Raw genomic sequence first — 24,312 nt, 5'->3', positions numbered from 1 at the left:
GCCCAGACCCCGGGAGACTCGCGCTCCGACGGCGCCCCCGCCCCTCCCACGCTCTCAGCCCCCCACCCCGCCCCCACCCCTTCCTTTCGCGTCTCGAGGGCTCCACCAGGCGTCCGCCGGGCGCGCTGCGGAGGCCGCTTGGGGTGCCCAGCCGTGACCACGAATCTGGGCTCTGGCTCGGGGTCCGCGGGGCGCGCGGACAGGCGGGGAGCCGGGGCAGCCCCGGGGGCGGGGGGGGGGGGAGGGGCGGCCCCGACCACCGGACTCGGAGCCCGCCCGCGCACCCCCGCCGCCCCGAGACCGTCGGGGGACGCTCGCAAATCTCCTTCCTTTCGGGCACCGCAGCCCCAGTGTCCGGCGCTCGCGCGAGGCGTGGGGTGCGACTGGGATCCGAGTACCTGCGCAGGACGCGGGGCCTTTAAGGCGGTGGGCGGGGTGAGCGCGGCCGGAGTCTATTAGCATACATTAGCATGCCCCGCCCCGCCGCCGGGAGGCGGCGCGCGGGGCTCGGCCGGGCTGGGAGCGGCGCGCAGCAGAGCGGGGCGCTCGGGCGCAGGGGTGCAGGGACGCAGAGCGGCGGAGCGGGGCGCGGCGGCGCGGGGAGCCGGACGCAGGGGCGCGGGAGCGCGGGGACCCCCACAGCCGCGCCGACCGCCCCGCGAGCGGGATGGGGCGCCGCGCCGCCCCCGGGCCCGGCCCGCCGCCCCCCCGGCCCCGGCTCCCGCCGCTGCCGCTGCTGCTGCTCGCGCTGGCGGCCCGCGGGGGCTGTGGCGCGCCCGCGCCCCGCGCGGAGGACCTCAGCCTGGGAGTGGTGAGTGCGCGGCCGGCACGCGGGGTCCCGCGGGCCGGGAGGACCCCGACAGTGCCCCTCGGCGCCTGCGGGAGCGCGGGGAGCCCTGGACCCATTTCCTGGGCGGAAAGCTGAGGCTGGGGCGCAGGCTGAGCGCCGGACGCGCGCGCACCCGGGTCTGGGAAAGCGGCGCCGTGTACCTTCCCGGCACCGCGGCGCTCGCTGCGCGCCGCAACCGCGGGAGGCAGCGGAGGCTGGAGCTGCCCGGCCGAGCCCTTGCCCGCGGCTCGGAGCGGCCCCGAAGGGGGACCCCAGGCGAGTGGGACGGCCGTCGCAGCCGCCGGGAGCAGCGCGCCCCGCGTGCGTTCCCAGTGGGAGTGGCGGGGGGGGGGGGAGGGGCGCGCACCCACCACCGAGGAAAGGTCGGGGCTGCGGAGTGGGGACGCCCCGGAAAGCCGGCGGTTGTCGAGTTAGCTCCGTGTGGGGTGTCGGGGAGCGAGAGAATCGGCCCCCAGGCCCCATTGGACGTGGATCTTGGCCCTGTCCCCGGTCCCCTTCCGCCGCCAGCCTTGCTCTGCCTCCCCCTTGGCCCTGTCCGAGCTTGATGGGGTTCCCCTCCTATTCCCAGACTCGGATGCAGCCCCACCGCCGTCCCCAGCGCCCCCTTCCGGAACGCCAGCTGTCCCCCTGCCTTGGGAGCCGTCCTGGGGCCGGCGGCAGCGCCCTCCTCCCACAGCCCTCCCCCTAGTCACACTCCTCTGGACCTGGAACCTGGAGATCAGACTTTCTGGGTCTCGCCGCCCCCAGGTTGGCGAGGCCAGGCGAAGGCGCGAGGGGCCGTCGGATTTTTATTTGGGGGCTTCCGCCCGTGCCGCGGCCCCTCACTCCGCGGAGAGACGCGGGGATCCGGGCCAGGGGCCGCGCCCTCCCCACCCCCGCACACGACCCACATCCACCAGCGCATAAAGGGCTGTCCTAGAGGGGTGCTGGCCGAGCCCCTCTCCCAGCGCCGTAGACACTTGGAAGCTGCAGGTGGATTTCAGGCAGGCAGGCGGAGGCATTTGTTGGGGGTGTGGGGGGAGGCATCCGCAGCCCTGTACAGTTGGCAGGACTTGGCCACAGGTTCTGGCTCAGAAACAGGCTGGGGACCGCCCCCGCCCAGCTGCCCCAGCCCTCGCAGCCATCTGGGACAGCGCAGCCACCGGTCCCGGCTGCCGGCTTCCGGACGCCTGAGGGACCCCACAGTGGGCTTCCTCCCTGCCAAACTGCCTCTGAGATTGGGGTGCTCCTTTGTAGCTGGGGGTTTCCTGGATCCCCTCCCCCCTCGGGGCGCATGATCTGGGGGGGCAGCCTGTTGCCAGGTCGAGGCAGAGTGAGGGTAGAACCCAGGCTTCCAGTTCCTAGCTCAGAGAGACCCTGCTGGGAAGGCTGGGAGTTCTGGCCCGGCCAAGTTGGTTTGTCAGACCCGGGGCGGTTCTGAAGTTTTTCTCTGCCTGCCCAGGGACAGCCGGTTGTGCACACTCCTGGCCAGCTAGAGCCTGTGCACCCCCTCTTCTGGCTGCCGGGGTTCTGGAGACCGCCCCCCCTCCCCCACAGCGGGTGGGCAGTCACTGGGCCAAACTGTGGAATGCCTTTGTGGGGGGTGGGGAATGTGGCTCTTTAGCCTGGAACCTCAAAGACAGCAGGGCCCTGGCATCTGGCCCAGTGGGTAAATAGCCGAGGGTTCTGCGCCTGACACTTTTTTAAGGCTCCCACCCGGGGAAGGCCAGGACCCGCCCGCCTGGTGGAGCATCCTTCCAGCTTTCTGCCCCGTTTGTGGGTGGAGGGCGGTCTCTGGTGGCCTTCTGGGGAATGACACCTCGGAGCCGCAGACCCAGAGGTGCGGGAAGTCTTCGGAAACGGGCAGGATTTATGGGGAGGAGGGGGACTCCATCCTGCCCCCTCTGTAGACGCCCGAGTCCGCTGACTCTGGATATTCAGATCTGGGGCTGCCAGTGAGGAGAAGGGCCTCTTTGTAAGTGTGACCCAGCTTCTGCCAGACAGAGTCGAGCCCGGCGGGTCTGGAGCACTGGCTGGTCGCTGGGAGAGGCTGGCCCGGCCCACCCCCAGCTTCAGAGTGAGGACAAAGCCCTGCATTGAGTCCCCTGCGCCCCGCTAAGGGTGGGCTTTCAGGCCGTGCACAGTGGGACAAAAGAGTGTGCTGTGCTCTCCTGGGGTCCGCCGAGCTTTTCATTACTGTGTTTCCAAGTAGGTAACACCCGTAGCAAGACATTCAGGCCATACAGAGGGTCCGAGGGAGAAATTCCCTCTCCCCCGTCCTCCCCTCATCTCCTAAGGATCCTTCTGGAGGTCGTCTGGGCACTCGCAAGGACTTGGGGACCTGGGCCCCTTATTTGTATGGATGACAGCCTCCTGCCCACTGTTGCGTGCCCGGCTGCTTTCACTTGGAAGCCTGTCCTGGGGAACGTTCCGTATTGGCACGTCGGGATCTGCCCGGTTCTCTGTGCTCACCCCAGCTCGCTCCAGCGCGGACGTCACATCCTTCAGCCGGCCCTGGGCACAGACGTGCGGCTGTTGCCGACGTTCTTGCTAAGCCAGAGGCAGTGCCAGAACCTCCCGGTTACTGCAGCGTGACCGTGGGGGGGGACCCAGGCCCTGGAGCAGGGGGGCCGGTGACAGGCGTGAACATCACACATTGAGCGACGGCAGATTTGCCAACCGGTCTTCTGAAGTTTGTGCCCGGGTGCTCGGGTTTCTACCTCCAGCGACAAAGTCCTTGTTGCCCCCAACCACACAGCATCTCGGGGCATCGCGTGATCTTTGACAGACAGGTGACTGGTTTGCGGCTGAGGTCGTATGTGAGGACGGCCGGGAGCAAGCAAGGCCCGTGGCCCGAGAGGCCCCAGAGGATGAAGGGACGGGCAGGACGTGGCCGGACGAGTGCAGTGGTGGATGTGAGCCGGGACCGCAGAGCGTGCTCAAGCCCCGTGTCCCCCTCCTGAGCCGGGGAAAGATTGTGGCAGGGGTGACGGTCACCCTTGGCCTCTGGGTCCCTGCTCCTCAGTGCCAGCACCCAAGGGAGCCCACGGGCCCTGCGTGCGCTCAGGACTGAGGTCACAGACATGGCACCCCGCAGCTGCAGCCTGGGACTGCCCGCCCTCCGCCAGGACAGACAGCAGGAAATGGTTAACCCCTGCGTGATTTTGCGCTGAGCCTTCCAGAGGGAAGACTCCAGGGGCCCCCTCCCAGCATACCTGTGGGGAGTTAGATGTGAATGTGAAGGTCCTAAGGTCCACCCAGCACCCCCCAGCCCCCCAGCCCTGAGGCGTGCTGTCCCCTGGGAGTTCTGGCCCTGGAGCACTCCTGGCCTCGGGTGGAGCACTCCTGGCCTCGGGGCTGACGGCCAGTCTGAAAGAAGTCTTTGTGTGCTTCTGTGGCGGGAGCCTGGGCAGGGCTGTGCCGGACGCCTGTGGACTGAGCCCTGGGAGTGTGGACCCCGACCACACCGCCAGCATCTGGCCTGGGGGCTTAGGATGTGTGTCCCCCTCACGCAGGCCCTTGAGGCAGACCGGGGTCTGGATCCAGCCCGCGGGCCTCGGTCTCCAGTCTGTGAAACCGGGCCACTGGGACCTTCACTGGGTGAGGCCTCTGGATTGCTCCCAGCGGTGGGAAGTCAGCTGCCTTCCCGTCCTGAGGGGGAGGGAGCAGTGGAGAGGATTTGGGGTTTGGCAGGCGGCTGGTGCAGTGCCTTCCGAGGGTGCTTCGAGCATCTGTGGTTTTTGCCTATTGACGGTGATGAGTTCCCAGTGCGCAGGGTCTGTGCGTCGCTCGTGGAGGGCGAGGGGTCTGTTCCTCATGAGCTGAGAGCCTGTGGGGTCTCCCGAGCACCGTCGGCTCTCCGCAGGGACAGGACAGAGTGACAGAGCGGTCTGGCAGGGTGCACAGCCTGGCTCTCCCCACCCCCTGCCCAGAATCAGCTTCCACTGCTGACCGGCTGCCAGCCTCTGCGTGCCTGCCTCCTATACGCCTTTCTCTGTGCTTCTCTACGGAACTTCCCGGCTGCCTCCTGCCCCAGGGCCTTTGTGTGTGCCACGCCCACCTCTGTGTACTCTTCTAGGGCTCGTCCCCTGACCAGCTCCTCATTTCTCAGGTCTCAGCCTACTGTCACCCACCAGGGACATCTTCTCTGACAACCATTTAGTTGGCCCCTGTACCCTGTCACTCACGTCTCCTCATAGCAGAGCGGTTACGGGCATAGGCTCTGGGCTCCCGTCCCCACCCTGCCCCATGCTGGCTGGCTGCGTGACTGTGGGTGCCTGTCCTAACCTCTCTCTGGCTCTGTGTCCCCGTCTGTGAAGTGGGGATGACGGTGCTCACCCATAAGATTAATGCAGCAGGTACTTATTTCGTGGCTACTGTGTGCCCAGCACGAACACCACAGACGATGCCCCCCACCCCCGTCCTCGGGCAGCGCTGCCCTGAGGGGCGTCGTAAGCATGAAGCAGGTTAGTGACTGGAAAAGCACTCAGCAGTTGTCCGCTGTTAGGACCGCATCTGGTAACTGCTGTCATGCGTGAAGTCAGTTGTTCCCACGTCCATTTATGTACCGTTACTGTTCCCCAGAACCCCGTCCGCTTCTGGAGCCCCGTCTGCGGGGAGGGCTCTCCCGGGTCTCCCCTGTCCCCAGAGCGCCTGGCACAGTGAGTGCTCATTCTGGGTGTGTCAGGGGGATGGACAGGCTGTCCCGGGGGGGGGGGGGGGCAGGAGCGTCCCCCTGGGGAAGACACGGGGGCGAGGGGGGGGATCTCCGCGGCCGCCCACCGCCCCTCCCGGAGCAAGCCGGGCACCAGCTCATTTCCCTCCAAGGGGCAGAGCGAGGCAGGCGGAGACTGATGCCAGACCACGGCTCTGCCACTGGCTTCGCGTGCGACCGAGGGCCCAGTTTCCTCACTGTGAGCGGAGGTGGTGGCCGCACGCTGCCCCGACCCGGGTGCCGAGCGAAGGTACAGAGGGTGGGCGGGGAGCCAGCACCTCCCGGGCACAGCCGGGCTCTGCTGGACTTACCGTCGGTTTATCTGGGTCCTGGGGGTCCTCTAAAGCCACTGCCTGCCAGCCTCCACGTCCCCTGAGCCACGGCACCGTGGCCGAGGTCTCACTGGCTGCGCTCTGCCGCGGCCCCTCTGCAGCCTTTGAGCCTCGGTTTACTCATCTGTACAGAGGGGCTCATGCTCTCCGTGCCCCACCCCCGACAAGGCTGGGGGGGGGGGAATCCAGTCACAGACGGACCGTGCGGGGGGAAGGGCCCACGGGTCAGCCACCCACCACCGTGGTCCCCGGCACATGGTGGCCCCGCCAGGCTCCAGGGGGTAGTGTGAGCCCTGGTCATCGCAGTCTTTAGGCCCCCACTTGGCCCCTATAAGTGAGGACAACAGCGGCCACGCCGTGGGACCGTGGAGAGGACTACCTGAGACCCTGCACACAGTGAGTGCTGCTTGTCTGCCAGCCTGGTGCAGCCCAGCACCGTCCCTCCGCCCGTCAGTCCCCCCGTGGGGCTGTGGCTGCAGGTGCCCACCTGCCCACCTGCCGGGGGCCCTCACCTGCTGGGGCCACTCCGGGGCCAGGGCTGTGCCTCCCCGGGAATCCAAGAGTTGGGAGGGGAGTGGGACCTGTTATCCCAGTAAACGGAGGCATGTGGTATCGCCCCTGACAAGCGCACGGGGAAAGATAAAAAGCGGAGAGGCCTGGGGCCGCTCTAGAGCCCGGAAGCACCATGTCCCGCTAGTGCCTTGCACTGGGGCACCGCGGCTCCGGCCTCAGTTTCCCCGCGAGCGTTAATGGCCCAGTTCAGGGATCCCCGGGGAGAGGAAAGGCGCATCTCTTTGGCTGTTGGGGACTCTCCGCCGCGGGACGGCGGCTGCGAGGTTGGGACGTCCCTGCTCTTCCCCTCTCCTTCCCTCCCCTCCCTTCCCCTCTCCTCCCCACGGCCTTCTGGAAGGTTCACCTCCGCTGCTGCAGCCTGGTTGCCCTGGAGACGCGGTCGCCGTGACGACGGCGCGGGATGGGCGCGCAGGGAGGGGCGGCCCCGCTCGCGCCCCGGGCTCCGTAGTGATGGGGGGGTGCGGGGGCAGCGCGCGTCCCCTGCCAGGACCCCCCCCACCCCACCCGCCCTCCGGCCGGTTCTCAGCTCCCACTTCAGGAGGTAGTGCTGCCGGGGGCGGGGCTGGCCGTTTGGCTGTTTGGGACTTTGCCTGTTTTCCCGGAGGTGGAGATGAGCTGGCCGGTGGAGGGGGGCGCTGTCCTCCTGGCGCCTCCCCAGGGGGATGGGGCCTTCCGGTTCCAGGCACTTCCACCCGCCGGCCCCCCTCGCTCCCCGTGGCCACCAAGAGCTCCCCGCTGCCCACATCCACCACCCCACCCCCCCCAACGGATGGCAGGGGCCATGGGGAGGGGACAGCTGGGGCCTTGAGAGGGGGCTGCCTCCCGATGCGAAGGTCAGGGGGAGGGGTCCACACTGGGGGGGGGGGGAGTCACATTGAGGGTACAGACCCCCACCCCCAGCCCACAGCTGCGAGGGAGGGGGCCTTGGCCCTGTTCCTCTGGCCTGGCCGCTGACGGGGTCTCGAGCTGCAGTGTTCCCAGGGCCCAGGCTGGTAGGGGCGGCCAGCGCCTGCATTCAGCTGCCCTTGTGGCACAGGCGGCCCCTCAGACCTGAGGCTAAAAGCTGCTTTCCAGCGTTGGCAAACATTCCAAAACCACCTGAAGGGCTCTTGAAGCCTCGGAAGCCTGGAAATGCATGTGGTCTCCTGGCCAGGCTCCCTGGGGCAGGGCAGTGCCCCTCGGGGAAGCTCGGTGCCTGTGGGGGGTGGGGCACAGCTCAGTGCACACACCCAGCTGTTATCCCAGCCCCCCGGCCAGACAACTGGGGGAGGGGGTTCTTCTCCCAGAGTGCCCCATCCCCCACCCGCTTGGGTGGGCCCTTCCCTGGTGAGGAGGGGGGTTGCCGGCACCCTCATCTGGCATCCTGGACATCTGAGGAAACTCCAGAGGGCTTCCTAGAGGAGGCAGCCTCGTGGTGCTGAGCAACGGGGCTGCTGCAGCCCTGAGGCCCTGGGGTTCCGTAGCTCAGGCCTAGAGTCTTAACAGAGGGCTCTGAAATGCGCGTGTGTGTTTTCGGACGTTCGGAAAGAGAACGGCAGAGTCAAAACTTTCAATAGTCTTTGAATCTTTTCCCGAAAACGTGTGTAGCCACGAATACAGGTGTTTAGTGCCTGAGGCTGTCTCGGGTCGCTTCCCAGAGGAAGGGGGTGCTCGGTGACGGCAAAGGTCTTAACCCTGAGGACGGCACAGCCCAGGATGGGGAGGTGGCCCTGTCCCAGCCAGTGCCACCTCCTTTGAGCACAGGGTGTCACTCCCAGGCCCCCGGGGAGAAGGGGCCGTCTAATGAGGCGCGCCCACTTGGGAAGGTGTCTTGATTGCTGTTCATCGAGGACCGAGTCGCTCCTGATGCTACTCAGCCCTGTCCGACCACCTCAGAGGGGCCCCAGTTTTGCACACACTCTTGGGGGCCTCCAGTTAGGACCAGGGGGTCTGGGCCAATAAGGGTTTGGTGGGGGGGGGGGGGGGAGGAACAGAGAAACCTTGGGAAAGACCCTGTGTTTCCTGGAAAGGGAGGAATCTAGCTGGTTTTCTGCAGGTGTATGCAAATTGTATGCAAATCATCAAGGTGGCAGCTTCTGGTCAATTGAAGCCCCTGGGAACTCCAGGAGGGTGGACCCCCTTCCACTGAGCTAGGCCCCCCCCCTGAGCAGGGAGCCTCCTGGCCAGGGCTACAAACTCAGACGCTTCCGAGGGGCCTGCAGTAGCATAAATGAATCGAGAGGGTTTTTTAAACATCTACCAAAACGCAAACAAGCCTGTAAGCGGGTATCTTGGAGTCACAGGCCTGGGAAGGGCAGGGCTCAGGAATCCCGGACCTTGCCTTCCACCCGCCGCTGGGTTCCCCTGTCCCCCTGCCTGGTGAGTCCCCCCAGTGTCCACATGGCCCAGGGGCTATCGTGGGATTGTCACACAGCCTAGGAAGTGGGCATGAGCACCAGTTGGCTGTTCAAGACACTGAACCCCAAGGGGGGACTCCCCCCGAACAAGGGCAGCAGCGCCTCCCTGTCTCCTAGGGCCCCGCACGGATGGTAGAGGTGACTGGGGCTTGAGACGGGGCTGTACTTGTGTCCGTGCTGAAGGGTCGCCTTGCTTCCTGCCTCCTGCTTGGCTCAGGGAACCCCAACCAGGGCGCTTTCGGGCAGAGCCATCCCCTGACGGTGCCACGGCGTGCTTCATCCAACACCTGTGTCAGGTGCTGACGGGGCATTTTCCACACTCTGACTCATTCTGTGCTCACATTCCCAGGCGGGGAATCAGCCCAGAGGGCTTGAGTGCAAATGCACAGCAAGTGGCCTCAGAGTCTGGGCTCTTACATGCTGTGAATGTGCAGCTCGTGACCAGAGTCCTAACACCGGAGCCTGAGGCTATGCTCTTCTCAGTGTGGGTTTCAGACCTTAGGTCTTCGACTCTTGCCTCCCAAGGGCCTGAATTTGGCCCATGCCACATGTAGTAACCTTTGTAGAATTTCACTTTCTTAAGTGTCCCCTGGGCATCTCCTGGCTCAAGAGAAGTGAGGTAGGGCAGGCTGCTGTGAGCAGTCGTACAGGTTGTGCACTGCTCAAGCTCACCCCTTCTAAGAGGCATCAGGTTTATTCAGGCGCTTCTCCGGCATCGGCCCGTAAAGTAACTTAAAGAAGGAACACGAGGTGCCTTGTGGGCTAATGGGGGGCTGGGGCCAGGGTGGTGTCGATCAGGGCTGGGAGAGGCCTGCCCCTCACCTCAAGGGCCCATAGCTCTTCTTGTGGGGCTGAGCCCTCCCCCCCACCCACTCCGCCGCTCACCCTGCTCTCTCCTCTCAGGAGTGGCTGAGCAGATTTGGCTACCTGCCCCCAGCCGACCCCACAACGGGCCAGCTGCAGACACAGGAGGAGCTGTCCAAGGCCATCGCCGCCATGCAGCGGTTCGGGGGCCTGGAGACCACCGGCATCCTAGGTCAGCCCTCTAGGGGTGCGGGGGATGGGCGCTCCGGGAGCCTGGTTTCCCCTAACTCCCCCGCTCCGGGGGCCCTCTGTGGGGGTGTGGTTAGGGACGGGTCCCCGCTGTCTCTGGGGGCAGGACCAAGGATTCTTGCCACGTGGGACCCTGTCAGCACGCCCCGCCCCTGGATGTGGGCACAGTGATGGGCGCGTGTGTGTCCGTTGCACCCAGACCCACCTCCCCCACTACGCGGTCTGCACTTAAGCCCACCCTCGGTCCCCACTGAATCTTGTCCCCTGCAAGTGGCAGATCTGTGCTGCCGAAACCGCCAGCTTTCCACGGGAAACCAGAAACCTGGGGTGTTTATGTGAGCGCCCCGCTTTTCACGCGTTGGGGGCACATTCCGGTTTTGTGGAGGCCCTCCTGGGGGCTGACGGATCACAGCTGTCCCCGGGCCTCTGCGGAGGTGGACACGCCCGTGTCACCACAGAGCCGGTCAGGTGTGGGTCCCACGATACCGGACGCAGATCGGGGCCAAGCCGTGCCCGCCTGGCCAGGGCCCCGCCAGGGGCCGACCTGACCGGCCCAGGCCCTGCCGTAGTTCACACGTGCTCCGAGCGACCCCTGTCCTGGTCCTGCACACACGCCTGGCAGTGAGGCCCCGCCCCCACCCGACCCGGTCCCCGGGGAGCAGGGCCTGAGCCCAGTGCCACCTCTAGGGGACCTGACCCCACCCTCCCCCGCAGACGAGGCCACCCTGGCGCTGATGAAAACCCCTCGGTGTTCCCTCCCCGACCTCCCAGCTGCCGCCCCGGCCCGAAGGAGGCGCCAGGCTCCGGCTCCCGCCACGTGGAACAGGAGGAGCCTGTCGTGGAGGTGGGCGGGGGGCAGGGAGGGGGGCGGCCCTGCCCGGACCGGACCGTCCTGGTCCCCTTTCCTGGGGGCCCGCCCAAACCAGCGCCCACGGCCGGGCCCAGCAAGACGGGGGGTCGGTCCTCAGAGCTGGAGGCCGGGAGTCGGAGGTCCGAGGGTCACGGGGCTGCCGCTTCTGAGGCTCGGTGGCGGGGAGGGGAGGGGAGAACCCGCCTCCAGCCTCTCGGCTCCAGGGCTGCTGCTGTGGTCCCAGCCTCTCCTCCCCCCACGCGGCCACCACCCCGCCTGCCTGTGTGGCCTTGTCTCAACCTTTACCTTAACATCGTCTGCAAAACCCTGTTTCCAGATACGGTCCCGGGCGGGCGGGGTAACCCTGGGGAGGGGGCGCCAGCCAGCCAGACCCCAGGCTCTGACCCCGCCCGCCCTAGGGTCCGCACGTTCCCGCGGGACTCGCCCCTGGGCCGGGACACCGTGCGCGCCCTCATGCACTACGCCCTCAAAGTCTGGAGCGACATCACACCCCTCAACTTCCACGAGGTGGCGGGCAGTGCCGCGGACATCCAGATCGACTTCTCCAAGGCCGACCACAACGACGCCTACCCCTTCGACGGCCCGGGCGGCGCGGTGGCCCACGCCTTCCTCCCCGGCGACCAGCTCTCCGCGGGGGACGCCCACTTCGATGACGATGAGTCCTGGGCCTTCCGCTCCCCAGGTGCGTGGGGCTGAGGCCACGGGTCCCGGGGGCCCCCCTCCCACTCGGGCCTCAGGGACCAGCAGTGCCCCCCCCCCCCCCCGCCGGGGCCTCGGCGCTAACTGCACGGAACCTGCCCGTCGAGGACCTGGGCCTCCAGCGTAACGGGAATGCCCGTCGCCTCACGCCCCCTCCCCGCGGGTGCCCGGCCGGCCTGCGCACGCGAGCCAGCCCCCTCCGGGCAGCCTGGCCGTCCCTCCCCTGACCCCCCGGTTCCCTGTGTTCCCAGACACCCACGACATGGACCTGTTCGCGGTGGCCGTCCATGAGTTTGGCCACGCCATTGGGCTGAGCCACGTGGCGGCCACGAGCTCCATCATGCAGCCGTACTACCAGGGCCCCGTGGGCGACCCTCTACACTACAGGCTCCCCTACGAGGACAGGGTGCGCGTCTGGCAGCTGTACGGTGAGTCCGCCCCCCAGAGCCGGGCCCGGGTCGCCCCGGGGACGGAGCCAGAAACGCGGGGGGTCCCCGGGCCCAGGGCCCCACGGGATGGCTCTTTCCGTCCCGCTCGTCTCCCTGCGCTCAGCGTCCAGGCCTCGCGTGGCCCGAGCGGCTCCCTGACGTGTGTGGGACGAACAAACGGGTGGTCTTTCGCGGGGGGCCCCGGGCTGCAGGCGCCATGCAGGCCTTTGAACGGGGCCTCAGAACAGGGCAGGATCCCCGCCCGGCCCCCAGGTAGCTTCAGCTTGTGGCAGCTGGCACGGACTTGCCCCGGCCCGTGCAAAGTACATACGTGCACTGAGGCGTGTGGTCTTTATGGCCCGGGAGGTCGGACCTGCTGTCCCCACTTAGAGATGGGAAGGCTGAGGCCAGGGGGCACCCTGGCGGCCGACAGAGCCAGGACTGAACCCAGAGCTCAGGGACCTGCTGTGCTGGGGACGCCATCAGGCACTTGCATAGAAGGAGGCCCCATCAGGGAGCAGGCGTGGGCCTGGGGTGCAGGTAGTGGTGACATCCCCGTGGTTCCCATGTCCCTGCCCCGACCCCCGGGTGCCCCCCATGACCCCCGGGTGCCCCCTATACCCCAGTCTCCCCCTCATACCCCAGTCTTCCCCCCCATGACCCCCAGATGCCCCCCATGACCCCCAGGTGCCCCCCATGACTCCAGGCTGCCCCCCATGACTCCCAGGTGCCCCCCACGACCCCCAGGTGCCCGCCACAACCCCAGGGTGCCCCCCCATGGCGCCAGCATACTTTCCACCTCTCCTAATCCCCCCTCCCCTGCTGTTGTGAGCGCCCCGGCGTCCACCAGGCTCTGACATGGGCACTTTCCTACTAGAGTAAAACCTACCATGTTAACCCCTTTGACAAGTACAGGCCGGTGGCATTGGCCACGTTCGCAGGGTTGTGCATCTGCCCCTTCTGCATGGTTCCACAACACTTGTCACCACCCCCCACCAAAGGAGACCCCACGGCCATCAGCGGTCACCCCCCCCACACTGCCTGGCAGCCACTGACCTCCCTTCCGTCCACGTCCATGACTGTCCCCTTTCTGGACGGTTCGTGCAACTGGGACCACACGCCGTGGCCCTCTTGTGCCCAGCTGCTCTCGCCGAGCGCCCTGTCCACGCCCCAGGTCCACGCTTCCTTTCTCTTTATGGCCAAAGATTCTGTTTGTCCCCTCGTGGGTGGACATGTGCATTGTTTCCACCTCTGGCTACTGTGCACATTCAGACGAGTTTTGGTTTGCACGCCTGTCCTTGGTTCTCTGGGGTCTGCACCCGGGAGGAGGTCTGGGGGGGGGACAACACTCATTGAGCCCCTGGAGGTTAAGGAGGGGTCACAGGGACCCCTGTGTCTCCCCCTCAGGCTGTGATGCTGTGGCTCTGGTGCACATGCAGGGCCCACAGCTCCGCGTCGGGGGTCCCGGGAAGGGAGGGGGGCCCTACCGGGTTCAGCGCAGCCTCCTGTCCCCACAGGCGTGCGGGAGTCCGTGTCCCCCACGGCACAGCCGGACACCCCAGAGCCCGCGGAGCCTCCCCTCCCGCCAGAGCCCCCCAACAACCGGTCCGGCACCCCGTAAGCCATGGGCCCCTGTCCTGCACGCTGTGGCCAGCACCTCCCCCAGCCATGTCTCAGGGGCCTGGACTCCTGGTGCTCCCGGGGCTAAGCCCTGAGCCACCCTGCCTTCCTTACACTCCTCCGGACGGCGGAAGGACACCCGCCCGCCCTTTGTCCCCGACCTGCGCCCCATGCGCAAGAATGTCTGTCTGTCCAGATGCTCCTGATGTCCGCTCGCTTCGTGCTCTGTGTCGGCCACTCTGGATGGCGCAAAGGGGACTCGGGCTTTGATTTTTATTACTTGGCGTATAGTTGACAAACCAGAATGCAACTGTCTCTGAGCCTGCAGCAAATGACGGGGGTGGGGCGGGGTCTCCTTAAGGGGGGTCCTTCTGGGGCTTGTGAAGCCCCGCTCCCCCAGAGTGGCTCAGGAACGGAGGCTCCCCCCAGCCCCCCCACCCCCTGCTCTCTGCCCCAGCCCCCACCCTCCCCTCCCCTCCCCTCCTGCTGTTCGCTGCCCCAGCCCCCTCCTCCAGCCCTCCCCCTGCTCTCTGCCCCCAGACCCAGGAAGGACGTGCCTCTCCGCTGCAGCACTGACTTTGACGCGGTGGCCCAGATCCGCGGCGAGGCCTTTTTCTTCAAAGGTAACCCCCACCCGGTCCAGTGAGTGTCTACCGGCTGGAAGGGCAGCTCCGGGCCCCAGACCTGCCCCCTGCAGCCCCACCCCCTCTCCGTGCCCCCAGGCAGGTACTTCTGGCGGCTGACCCGGGACGGGCACCTGGTGTCGCTGCAGCCCGCGCAGATGCACCGCTTCTGGCGGGGCCTCCCGCTGCACCTGGACGGCGTGGACGCCGTGTTCGAGCGCACCAGCGACCACAAGATCGTCTTCTTCAAAGGTGTGCGGGCCCCGCCCGGGTGCTCCGCCTGAGTCTCTGCTGGTGGGCACCCCCCCAGCCCGCCTCTGCCCCGGAGGCCCAGCCTGTGGTTTGCTCCAAGCACAGAGCAGGGGCCGGCCCACTCCTTTGTGCATGCCACCGATGCGTGCTTACTGAGCACCTACTGTGTCCTCCGCACCGCGGTAGGCACTGCAGGTACACGGCGGGCAAAACAGACAAAGGTCCCCGCCCTGTTCCCACAGGACGCACACGACAGGCACCTGCGTGAATGAGGAAGTTAGTTTCAGTTAGGGCTGAGGGAACGTGCTCCAGCCAGAGGGAGCTGCCAGTGCAAAGGCCCTGGGGCAAGAACAGAGCGGCCAAGGGGGGCGGAGGGAGGGTGAGCGAGGACAGAAGGGCAGGTCAACACCTGAGGGAAGGAGCTGGACTTATCCTCGATGCATAGAGCCACGCGCAGCTCCCGCGTGTCTGTCCAGGATGGCGGGTCTGTTGGGAGAGGGCGTCACCACACCTTCCACACCCGCTCCCTGGGCTGGGGGTGGGGGGTGCGGTCTTGTGGGGGCGGGACGGGACGCGGGGACCTGGGCTGGCGGGTGTTGCTGTCTGTGTGGGGGCGGCGTGCCTGCACCTGTGGGTGCCTCAGGGGCTGTGAGCCTTCCCGGTCACGCCTGCTGCCCTGACCGGGCTTCCCAGTCCAGCCTGGTGTGGGGTCCCGGGGCCCCCGCTGGCTCCAGGGCCGCTGCCCGAGGCCACAGTCCCGGGGTTGGGACCCGCTCGGTGTCATCTTCTGGGTTTGGGTTATTTTGCAACATCCGCCCACGGCTCCTGCACTGGAGTCTCGGCGTGCCGCCCCCCCCCCCCCCCCTCGCCCCGTCCCACCTGTGCTGGAACAGGTGCGGCCTGGCGCCCCTTCCGGGGAAGCCCTCACAGCCCGCCCCCTACGTGCATCCCCTGCGGAGGGCAGGGACGCTGAGGCACGAGCTGGCACTTGTGTTTTCGGGCTTCGGTCACAAAGTACAAATTGGGGGGTGTGAAGCAACGGGTTCGTTCTCTCGGCCGGGGCCACACGCCCCAGATCAAGGTGCCGGGCCGGTTCCTGCTGAGTCTGCAGGGGAGACTCAGCCCCAGCCCCTCCCGCCCCTGCCTGTGTCTCATCGGGCTGCTCCCCTCCGTGGGCCTCGGGTCTGTGTGTCCCCTTTGTAGAAGGACACCAGTCAGCGGATGCGCCCTCCCCCGCCCCCCACTCCCACATGACTTCCTCTTAACTAATCTCGCGGCAAAGACCCTGTTTCTAAACAAGTCAGATTCTGAGGTTCAGGCGGATGTGAATTTGGGGGAGCATTGCTCAACCTGCAGCAGCTCTTTGAACAAAATTGGGGCGACCGTACCTCTTTGAGGAGGCAAGAATGTTCCGCGTGTTTTTTGAGCTCGTTCACGTCACCTGCCAGCCCCCGGTCCAGGTGGGGCACCTGTCAGTCACCGCTGCCTCCGGTGGGTGTGGTCCCCCCAGAGTCCCCGTCCTCGGGCCGAGTGGCCATCGGGAGCCTGGCACACGGGAGGGCTCCCTGGAGGCAGCAGCCGTGATTTCAACGTTCATCAAAAAGCAAAACAGGAAGAACGGCGCACGTCCTAGCCGATCTGTTACAATCGGGAGCCACCCGCACCTGACTTAGCCCCGCGGGGCACCGCCTTTCAGAGGGACCGTCCGCCAAATAGGCGGTGTGTGTGTGCACGCCCTCCCTCCTCCTTCCTCCCTCCTCCCAACTCCCTCCTCTCTCTCTCCGGCCTACTGTGCGCGCCGGCCTCCCCTCTCCTCACGTGACAGATCTTGGAGATTCCTTCCTGTCTCTACACAGAGTCTCCTCGGTCCTCAAACCTGTGTTTTGAAAAATAACGTCCGGCTTCCAGGAAAGCTGCCAAAGCAGGACCTGAAGGCCGCGGGCTCGCCCCTTGTCAGCCTTCTGCTCTGCTCGCTTCCTTGTTTCCCGCGGACGGTTTATGCCCCTGCTGGTCAAAGAGGGGGTGGCACACGCCGGAGCCTTCCCACCGCGTCTGCACCCCCCCCCCAACACACCCCAGGCGCGTCTGGAGCGTCCGGGCCGGCGCCCCTCGGGCACGTCACCTGGCAGCTTCTCCCCAGCAGGTTCTGGTTTTGCACGTTCAGCAGGACCGTCCCAGAGGGACGCGCTCCGAGCTGCCCTGCCCGAGGCGTCATCTGTCTGGCGCTGTGCCCTGCCCCCCCCCCCCCCCCGGGGCCGCGCATCTGCGAGATTTTCTCCCCTCTAAGGTCACCGGCTCCTCGCGTCGCGGGGAGAGGTTGACCTCTCCTGCCCCTTGCTTTGTGGGCACGCCTGCGCCCTGTCTCGGCCGTCTGGGGCCCGTCGTGCGGGCTCACCTTTGCTTCACCCCACCCCTTCTCGGGCACGTCTGCCGTTCCCGGTCTCTGGGAAAGGATTCTTAAAAAATTATGTTTACTTTTAATCATGGCAAAAACACAACATGAGAAGCTACCGTCGTGAGCACTTCTAAGCGCACAGTTCGGAGGGGTTAGACACCTTCACGCCGCGCGGAGCCACCACCACCGTCCGCCGTCAGGACTTGTCCATCTTTCCGAACGGAAGCTGCCCCCCAGCCCCCCCAACCCCTGAAGCCCACTGTCTACTTTCTGTGGATCTGGCCGGGTGCCTCAGACGCGTGCAGTCCTACAGCGTTTGTCCTTTGGGACGGCTCGTTTCCCGTAGCGTTGTGTCCTCAAGGTCCACGTGTGTGCCGTGGCAGGTGGCCGCACGTCCTTCCTTTCCAAGGCTGAATGCCATTCCATCGTCTGGATGGACCACGTCTCGCTTAGCCAGCGTCCACCGTGGTCACTTGGGTGGCTCCCACGTCTTGGCTGCCGTGAACAGCACTGCTGTGAACACGGGTGCGCGAGTGCCTTGGAGACCCTGCCTTCGGCTCCGTGTACTGACCCAGAAGGGGGCGAGTGGGCCCTCTGTGTTCGACTCTGAGGACCCTCCACGCTGTCTCCCACTGGCTCGCGTTCCCAGCAGCGGCGGAAGAGGCCTCCCCTTCTCCACATCCTCACCAGCACTGGGTGTTTTCGGGTCTTTTGATAGTGGCCATCCTGATGGGCGTCGGATGGTGTCTCATGGGGTTTGGATTCGTGTTTCCCTAATTAGTGAGGTTGAGCATCTGTTCATTTGTCTGTCGGCCGTGCGAATGTCTTCCTCCGAGAAATGTCTGTTCCAACTCTTTGTCTGGCAAAAGACTTTTTAGAAAAAGTTTATTTAGAGAGAGAGCAGGCAGGGGAGGGGCAGAGAGAGGGGCAGGGAGAATCCCCAGCAGGCTCCACGCTGTCAGCGCAGAGCCCGACGTGGGGCTTGGACTCACACACCTTGAGATCGTGACCTGAGCTGAAGATTTGGATGGTTAACTGACTGATCCCCCCAGGCGCCCTTCTGGCAAAACGCTTTTAAACGTTCTCCTCCTCCCCCTCCCCTCCCTCTTCCTCCCCCTCCTCTTCCTCCCCTCCCCTCCCCCTTCTCCCTCCTCCTCCTCCCCCTTCCTCCTCCTTTTCCTCCTCCTCCTCTGTCTCCTCCCTCATCCCTACTCCTCCTCATCCTCCCCCTCCTCTTCCCCCTCCTCTTCCCCCTCCTCCTCCTCCCCCTTCCTCCTCCCTTTCCTCCCCCCCTTCCCCTCCCCTTCTCCCTCCCCCTTCCCTTCCTCCTCCCCCCTTCATCCTCCTTTTCTACCCCTCTTCCTCCTTCCTCCCTCTCCTCCTCCTCCCTCCTCCTCCCCCTTCTCCCTCCTCCTCCTCCCCCTTCCTCCTCCTTTTCCTCCTCCTCCTCTGTCTCCTCCCTCGTCCCTACTCCTCCTCATCCTCCCCCTCCTCTTCCCCCTCCTCCCCTCCTCCTCTTCCTCCCCCTCCCCTCCCTCTTCCTCTCCCTCCTCCTCCTCCCCTCCTCCTCTTCCTCCCCCTCCCCTCCCTCTTCCTCTCCCTCCTCCTCCTCCCCCTCCTCCTCCTCCCTCTCCTCCTCCTCCCTCCTCCTCCCCCCTCCTCCCCTCCCCTCCCCCTTCTCCCTCCTCCTCCCTCCTCCTCCCCCCTCCTCCCCTCCCCTCCCCCTTCTCCCTCCTCCTCCCTCCTCCTCCCTCCTCCTCCCCCCTCCTCCCCTCCCCTCCCCCTTCTCCCTCCTCCTCCCCCTTCTCCCTCCTCCTCCTCCCCCTTCCTCCTCCTTTTCCTCCTCCTCCTCTGTCTCCTCCCTCGTCCCTACTCCTCCTCATCCTCCCCCTCCTCTTCCCCCTCCTCCCCTCCTCCTCTTCCTCCCCCTCCCCTCCCTCTTCCTCTCCCTCCTCCTCCTCCCCTCCTCCTCTTCCTCCCCCTCCCCTCCCTCTTCCTCTCCCTCCTCCTCCTCCCCCTCCTCCTCCTCCCTCTCCTCCTCCTCCCTCCTCCTCCCCCTCCTCCCCTCCCCTCCCCCTTCTCCCTCCTCCTCCCTCCTCCTCCCCCCTCCTCCCCTCCCCTCCCCCTTCTCCCTCCTCCTCCCTCCTCCTCCCTCCTCCTCCCCCCTCCTCCCCTCCCCTCCCCCTTCTCCCTCCTCCTCCCCCTTCTCCCTCCTCCTCCTCCCCCTTCCTCCTCCTTTTCCTCCTCCTCCTCTGTCTCCTCCCTCATCCCTACTCCTCCTCATCCTCCCCCTCCTCCCCTCCTCCTCTTCCTCCCCCTCCTCCTCCTCCTCCTTATATCTTAAACTGTTTTTTTTTTTAATTTTTACATATGGATTTGAAGTTCTTGGTGATTTCTAAACATTTTGCTTCTGTGTGAAGTCTGACAAAGGTGCACACGCATGCGTCCGCTTACGGCCCTGACGAGTGCCCTTCCTGCCCTGCCCGTGAGGACACCCCGGCCCGCCTGTCGCAGGAGTGGGTGAGGCGTGACCGAGCAGAGCGGCCTCCCGCGGGCTGGCTGGTGACCCCGTTCCCTGTCCTTATGGCGGGTGCCTGGTGAGAACCTGGCTTCTCAGGCTGCTGGCAGGTGGGCCAAGCCCGTGCCAGGCACACAATAGGTGCTCAGTAAATGCTCATGAGGATCCCAGGGTGGGGGGCGGTTGCACCGGGGGGGGGGGGGGGGCGGGCGGGGAGAGGAAGGGCTGGAGTGTCCGCCCCGCGGGGCGGGGCGGGCCGAGCTCTGGCCCACGGCCCTCTCTCTCACCCCCAGGAGACAGATACTGGGTATTTAAGGACAATAACGTAGAGGAAGGATACCCGCGGCCCGTCTCAGACTTCGGCCTCCCGCCGGGCGGCGTCGACGCTGCCTTCTCCTGGGCCCACAATGACAAGACTTATTTCTTTAAGGACCAGCTGTACTGGCGCTTTGATGAGCACACACGGCGCATGGACCCCGGCCACCCCGCCCGGAGCCCCCCGTGGAGGGGCATCCCCAGCACGCTCGACGACGCCATGCGCTGGTCCGACGGTGAGCCCCGTGCAGCCTCAGGCTCCCCACCTGGGGGACGGGGGTCACAGCGGGCTCACTGGGAGGATCCCCCGGGAGCCGCTGCGCGCACATGGGCCCCCCACCACCATAGGCCTCCTGCTGCGTCTCACGCGCCCCTGGGCCTTTGCACCTGCCCTGCATCCTGCAGACACCGTCCAGACATCTGCACGCCCCCTCCCTCACGTGCTTCCAGCCCAAACAGCACGACCCTGCCCGGCAAAGGGTAGCATGCATCTCCCTCCTTGCAGGGCCCCCTCTCGGGGGGGCCAGATGCCCCCTGCTGTTCTGTTTCCAAAGCTACATCCCCAACACCTAGAACAGCCAGGCACATAGTAGGGCCTCACTTAACATCCCGTAGGGAGAGAAACCGAGAGGTCATCTTGTCTATCTCCCTGCCTTTCTGCGGCTGCCCCGAGCTTTCCCAGGCGTGGGAGGCCCCAGGGGCCCGCAGACGGCCACTGGGGCCAAGACAGACTATCCGTGGCATAAGCCGTTCGAGCGCCGCTCCCTCATCGTCCCGCTGTCTAGCCTGAGTTTGCCCTGTGGCCTGCCCGGAGCTCACGCCCCCTCCCCCCCCCCCCCCAGGTGCTGCCTACTTCTTCCGTGGCAAGGAGTACTGGAAGGTGGTGGAAGGCGAGCTGGAGGCGGCACCCGGGTACCCGCGGTCCACAGCGCAGGACTGGCTGGTCTGCACAGACCCACAGGCAGACCCGGAGGGCGAGGACGGAGAGGCCGGGGCCCACGCCCGGCCAGGACAGCGCGGCCAGAGCCGCTCAGAGGACGGCTTCGAGGTCTGCTCCTGCACCTCCCCCGCCTCCCCTCCCCCGGGGGCCTCGGGCCCTCTGCTGGCGGCCACGCTCCTGCTGCCCCTGATTGCGCTGCGGTCGACGGCCCCCGGCACTCTGACAGCCGCCGGCCTGTGGTGACAGGGCCGATGGGTCGCAGCGGGCCTCAGGGCAAGGACCAGCACCCCCACCCCTCCAGTGCCCGGACCCACAGTTCCTCAGTGGCCCCGGCCTTGCAGATCCAGACGCACTGCCGGCCCTGAGCAGCGGCCTGGCCGTGCCCCTGCGGACTGGCAGGAGGCCAGCAGAGGGCGCCGCCCCCCGGGCAGCTCAGCAGCAGAAGAGCAGAAAAGCAACCTACCACCTGTCCTTCCTTTTCTGCCACGGAGTGGCCTGACTGCCATCTGTGAGTTGGGGACACTCTGTCAAGGCCGGGCTGGGGACAGGAAGCGTCCCTGCAGCGAGCAGGCAGCTGGATCGCACAGAACTCAGCTGATGAGCCAGGGGACGCAGGGCTGGGGACGGGAGGGCATTCGGTGGCCACGCTGCCCCCAGCCCCACCGGCCAGCACCACCAGCCCCGTCTGTCGTCCATACTGCTGCCCCTGGTGCTCCCGCCCACGGGGGCTTTTGTCCCCAGTCCCTGCGGGCCTGCAGCTGCCTGCACAGGGAAGCAGAGGAGTCCCCCAAGCTGGGGTCTCTTGATACATTTCAAACAAACACGACCTTTCCCTGCTCCGTAAGCTCAGCCTCGGCTCCCTGGTGCACTGCAGGCAGGAGCCACGGGGTGGGGGTCCTCTGGGGCCTGGAGGGGCCGTGCGGCCCTGGCCCCAGGCGCAACTGCACTTTGGAGGGGCGGGGGCTTCCAGGAAGGCCCGTGTGGCGCTCGCTCCCTCCCCTGGAGATCCCGACACCTTCCCGTCCAGCGCCCCCCGACCCTCCTGTCCCTCGGTCCTTATACCCATTTCACAGATGGGGGAGCTGAGGCCCAGCGGGGGAAATGAGCCTGCTGCCAGCAGGCGGGGCCGGGGCAGGTCTTAGGACCAAGGCTCTGGCACGTTTGCCTGGGGCTCACCGACGGAGCCCCTCCCTGCGTGCACGCACTGCTCAGAGCGGACGTGCAGAACGCGCCAGCGCCCATTCTCGGTGAGGCATCCGGGATGCCAGCTGCCAAAACCAGGGAGCCTCCCAACAGGAAGTGCAAGGAGGCGGTTGGGCGCCGGTCCAGGGACGGCCCTCCCACCCAGAGAGCCAGCGACTGGGAGCTGTGCGGCCCAGCCAGGAGAGACCGCCTTTCCCACGGCCTAGACTGCTCCCGACGCCTGTGGCCTAGCCCCCACCCCGTGACCTAGCCTCCCCCGCCGCGGCCTAGCCACCCCTCCGTGTGGCCTACACCCTCACCCCAGCGGCCTAGCCCTCCCTCCCCTGCATGGTCTAGCCCCCCCTGCCCCGCAGCCTAGCTGCCCCTCCCCTGCCCCGCGGCCTAGCCCCCTGCGGCCCTTTCCTTCCTAATGGAAGCCACTGTCGCCCCAGGTGTTAGGCCCTGTGCAGGGAGCGGAGGTCCCTCTGGTCTCAGGGCTCTCACTGGCCCTGAAGCCAGTGCCCAGAGGGCCTACCGGGCCTGGTTACAGCAAGTGCTTCCTACACAGCGTCACCTGGGCCTAATGGAAATGCAGATTCCCGGCCCCGCTCCTATGATCAGATCACTGTGGGGTGGGGGGGGGAGTGTTAACCCCCCACCCCTGTAAGTGAGACATGGCTTTCCTGGGGGCCCAGAAAGGCTGCCCGGAGTAGGAGGGGCAGAAACAAGCAGGGAGCTGGTTGTACAGTCAGAGGGAAGAGGCAGGCCAGGGCGGGAGCAGCGGGTGTGAATGTCAGGTGGCGGGGGTGGGGGGAGCCCAGGAGGACAGGGCCGCCCACGGGGAATTCCCTCTGAGCAAAACCCCACACACTGGCTCTAGGGAGGGGCACAGATGTCTGCACGTCTCAGGAGAGCGCAGGCTCCTCCGGCCCCGCATCTGCACCCCTGCCCAACACCCAGCAGAAGAGGCAGGTGGGGAGCCCACCAGGACGCGGATGTGGGGATGCGGGGATGCGCGGGTGCACTGCCCGCCCTCCCCCCCCCCCCGGGCCACATGGGGCTGCGTCCCCATCCGTGTGTGTGCCAGCTGGTCCTCAGAGCTGGGAGGGGCTCTGCCGGTCCTTCCAGTGGGAACAAGCTGCCTCCTGCTCACCGAGGATGCCCCTCCAGTGGCCCCCCTTCGTGGTCCGGCAGCTCTGGGGACACCTGCCCCAGGCCCCCCAGGTGCACAGCGGCCTGGACCAGGTCCACGAGGCTCTCAGTGCGGGCGGTGGTCTTACTGCTGTGTTGAAGCCAAATGCTCTTTCCAAAAACTTTCCCGCCGGTTCTGCGGTTCGTGTCCCGCGAACACAGCAGCAGCAGCAGGGGTCCCAGGAGATCCTGCCCGCACAGTCTCTGCGTTTTAGGGGAATCACCATTCAGACATCCGGAGGCTTGCATTGAATTCTGGATTCTCAGCCAGTCTCTGTTTTTACCGCGGGCTGTGCCGGTCCTGCCTGGAGAACTGCCCCCCGCCCCAGGCGACCAGCAGCCGTGTGACAGACCCAGAGACCCCTCAGGAAAGGTCAGGGCACTGGTGGCTCACAGCACATTCCAGGCCCAGGTGCCGGCTGGCGTCCGCGTGACGACCACGTGAGCATGGGCGACAAGTTTACAAAACACACTACAGGGGTGACTTCAGGGGCCAGGACACAGCCGCTCCGGCTCCCACCTTGCGGTGGGGGAAACTGAGGCACGGGCTTAGCTCGGGCTCTGTGGCCAGCACCGCAGACGGGCCCGACTGCACTGCAAAGGCTGGAGGTCTGCGGCCAGGTGCCGGCGAGACGGCAGGTCCCTGCGGTGTGCCCATGCGGGAAAGAGCGAGTCCTGGTCCCACGGGGGCCCCACCTCTGTGACCTCGTCCACTCTAACCACCCAGATGCCATCCCGCTGGGGGCGGGGCTTCCCACGAGGACCCCGGCGTTCGGTGCAAACACACAGGAGCGTGGGCCACAGGCCAGACTCAGACCTCAGCTGCACCTTGCCCTCTCCGCCCACTTTCCTGGGAGCAGGTTGGGGGCTTAGGGAGCTCTGGGGGGCTCGTCACCCCAAGGAGTAATCACAGTGTATCGTTCTGGCCCCGTTTCGCACTTTACAAATACAAACACAAACTCATTTGGATCCTCTAGATGTCGTGAAGGGAGGGATGTGGTCGTGCCTGCTTTCCGGAAGAGGAGGCCGAGGCTCAGGGCAGGGCAGTGAGTTCCGCGGGCGAGGGGCCTGGGAGCGAAACCCAGGCAGCCACGCTCTGAGAATGAGCTCGACTCCTGTGCTCTCCCTGTGTCCCAGTGGGTGTGGATGGGGGGGGGGGGGCACCTGATGCTGGGCCCAAAGATGGTGAGCAGACGTTCCTCCACGGCTCTGGGGACCGAGCCAGCACCCGCACGAGTGACAGAGCCGGAGCCAGGGCCGGCCGGCTCCTCCCAGCTCCCAGGGCGTCCACAGGCCCCTGTGGGTCGCAGCCACTGGCCCCCGCCGGGAATCGGGCCCTTGCTGGCCCAGGTGGCCCTCCCTGAGCCTCCAAAGGGTGGCA

At 66.4% G+C, this 24,312-nt stretch overlaps 1 protein-coding gene across 3 annotated transcripts; it reads left to right on the top strand.

Moving 5' to 3' along the window:
• The first annotated feature begins 652 nt into the window (after window positions 1-652).
• Window positions 653-23,894, top strand: MMP17 (matrix metallopeptidase 17). 3 transcript variants are annotated; one of them, XM_043557273.1, is made up of 10 exons: window positions 653-811; window positions 9,748-9,880; window positions 10,669-10,741; window positions 11,167-11,450; window positions 11,719-11,895; window positions 13,413-13,512; window positions 14,056-14,138; window positions 14,238-14,390; window positions 19,597-19,854; window positions 20,461-23,894. In XM_043557273.1, the coding sequence occupies exons 1-10, from the start codon at window positions 668-670 to the stop codon at window positions 20,799-20,801; spliced, it is 1,746 nt and encodes a 581-aa protein (XP_043413208.1). In that variant the 5' UTR covers window positions 653-667; the 3' UTR covers window positions 20,802-23,894. The 3 variants fall into 3 exon arrangements, with proteins under 3 accessions (XP_043413208.1, XP_043413207.1, XP_043413209.1); XM_043557272.1 differs by having other exon boundaries at window positions 10,612-10,741; XM_043557274.1 differs by lacking the exon at window positions 653-811 and adding an exon at window positions 2,025-3,621 and having other exon boundaries at window positions 10,612-10,741.
• Window positions 23,895-24,312: the final 418 nt, after the last annotated feature.

Source organism: Prionailurus bengalensis, chromosome D3, assembly GCF_016509475.1.
Source record: "Prionailurus bengalensis isolate Pbe53 chromosome D3, Fcat_Pben_1.1_paternal_pri, whole genome shotgun sequence".
NCBI classification, from domain to species: domain Eukaryota; kingdom Metazoa; phylum Chordata; class Mammalia; order Carnivora; family Felidae; genus Prionailurus; species Prionailurus bengalensis.
This window is presented reverse-complemented; position numbering and strand designations above follow the sequence as displayed.

Coding starts and splice junctions, on each gene's coding strand:
- MMP17 (XM_043557272.1), top strand. CDS start 668: ATGGGGCGCCGCGCCGCCCCCGGGCCCGGCCCGCCGCCCCCCCGGCCC. Junction 10,742..11,166: donor AGGAGGAGCCTGTCGTGGAG/GTGGGCGGGGGG, acceptor CGCCCGCCCTAG/GGTCCGCACGTTCCCGCGGG. Junction 11,896..13,412: donor GCGCGTCTGGCAGCTGTACG/GTGAGTCCGCCC, acceptor CTGTCCCCACAG/GCGTGCGGGAGTCCGTGTCC.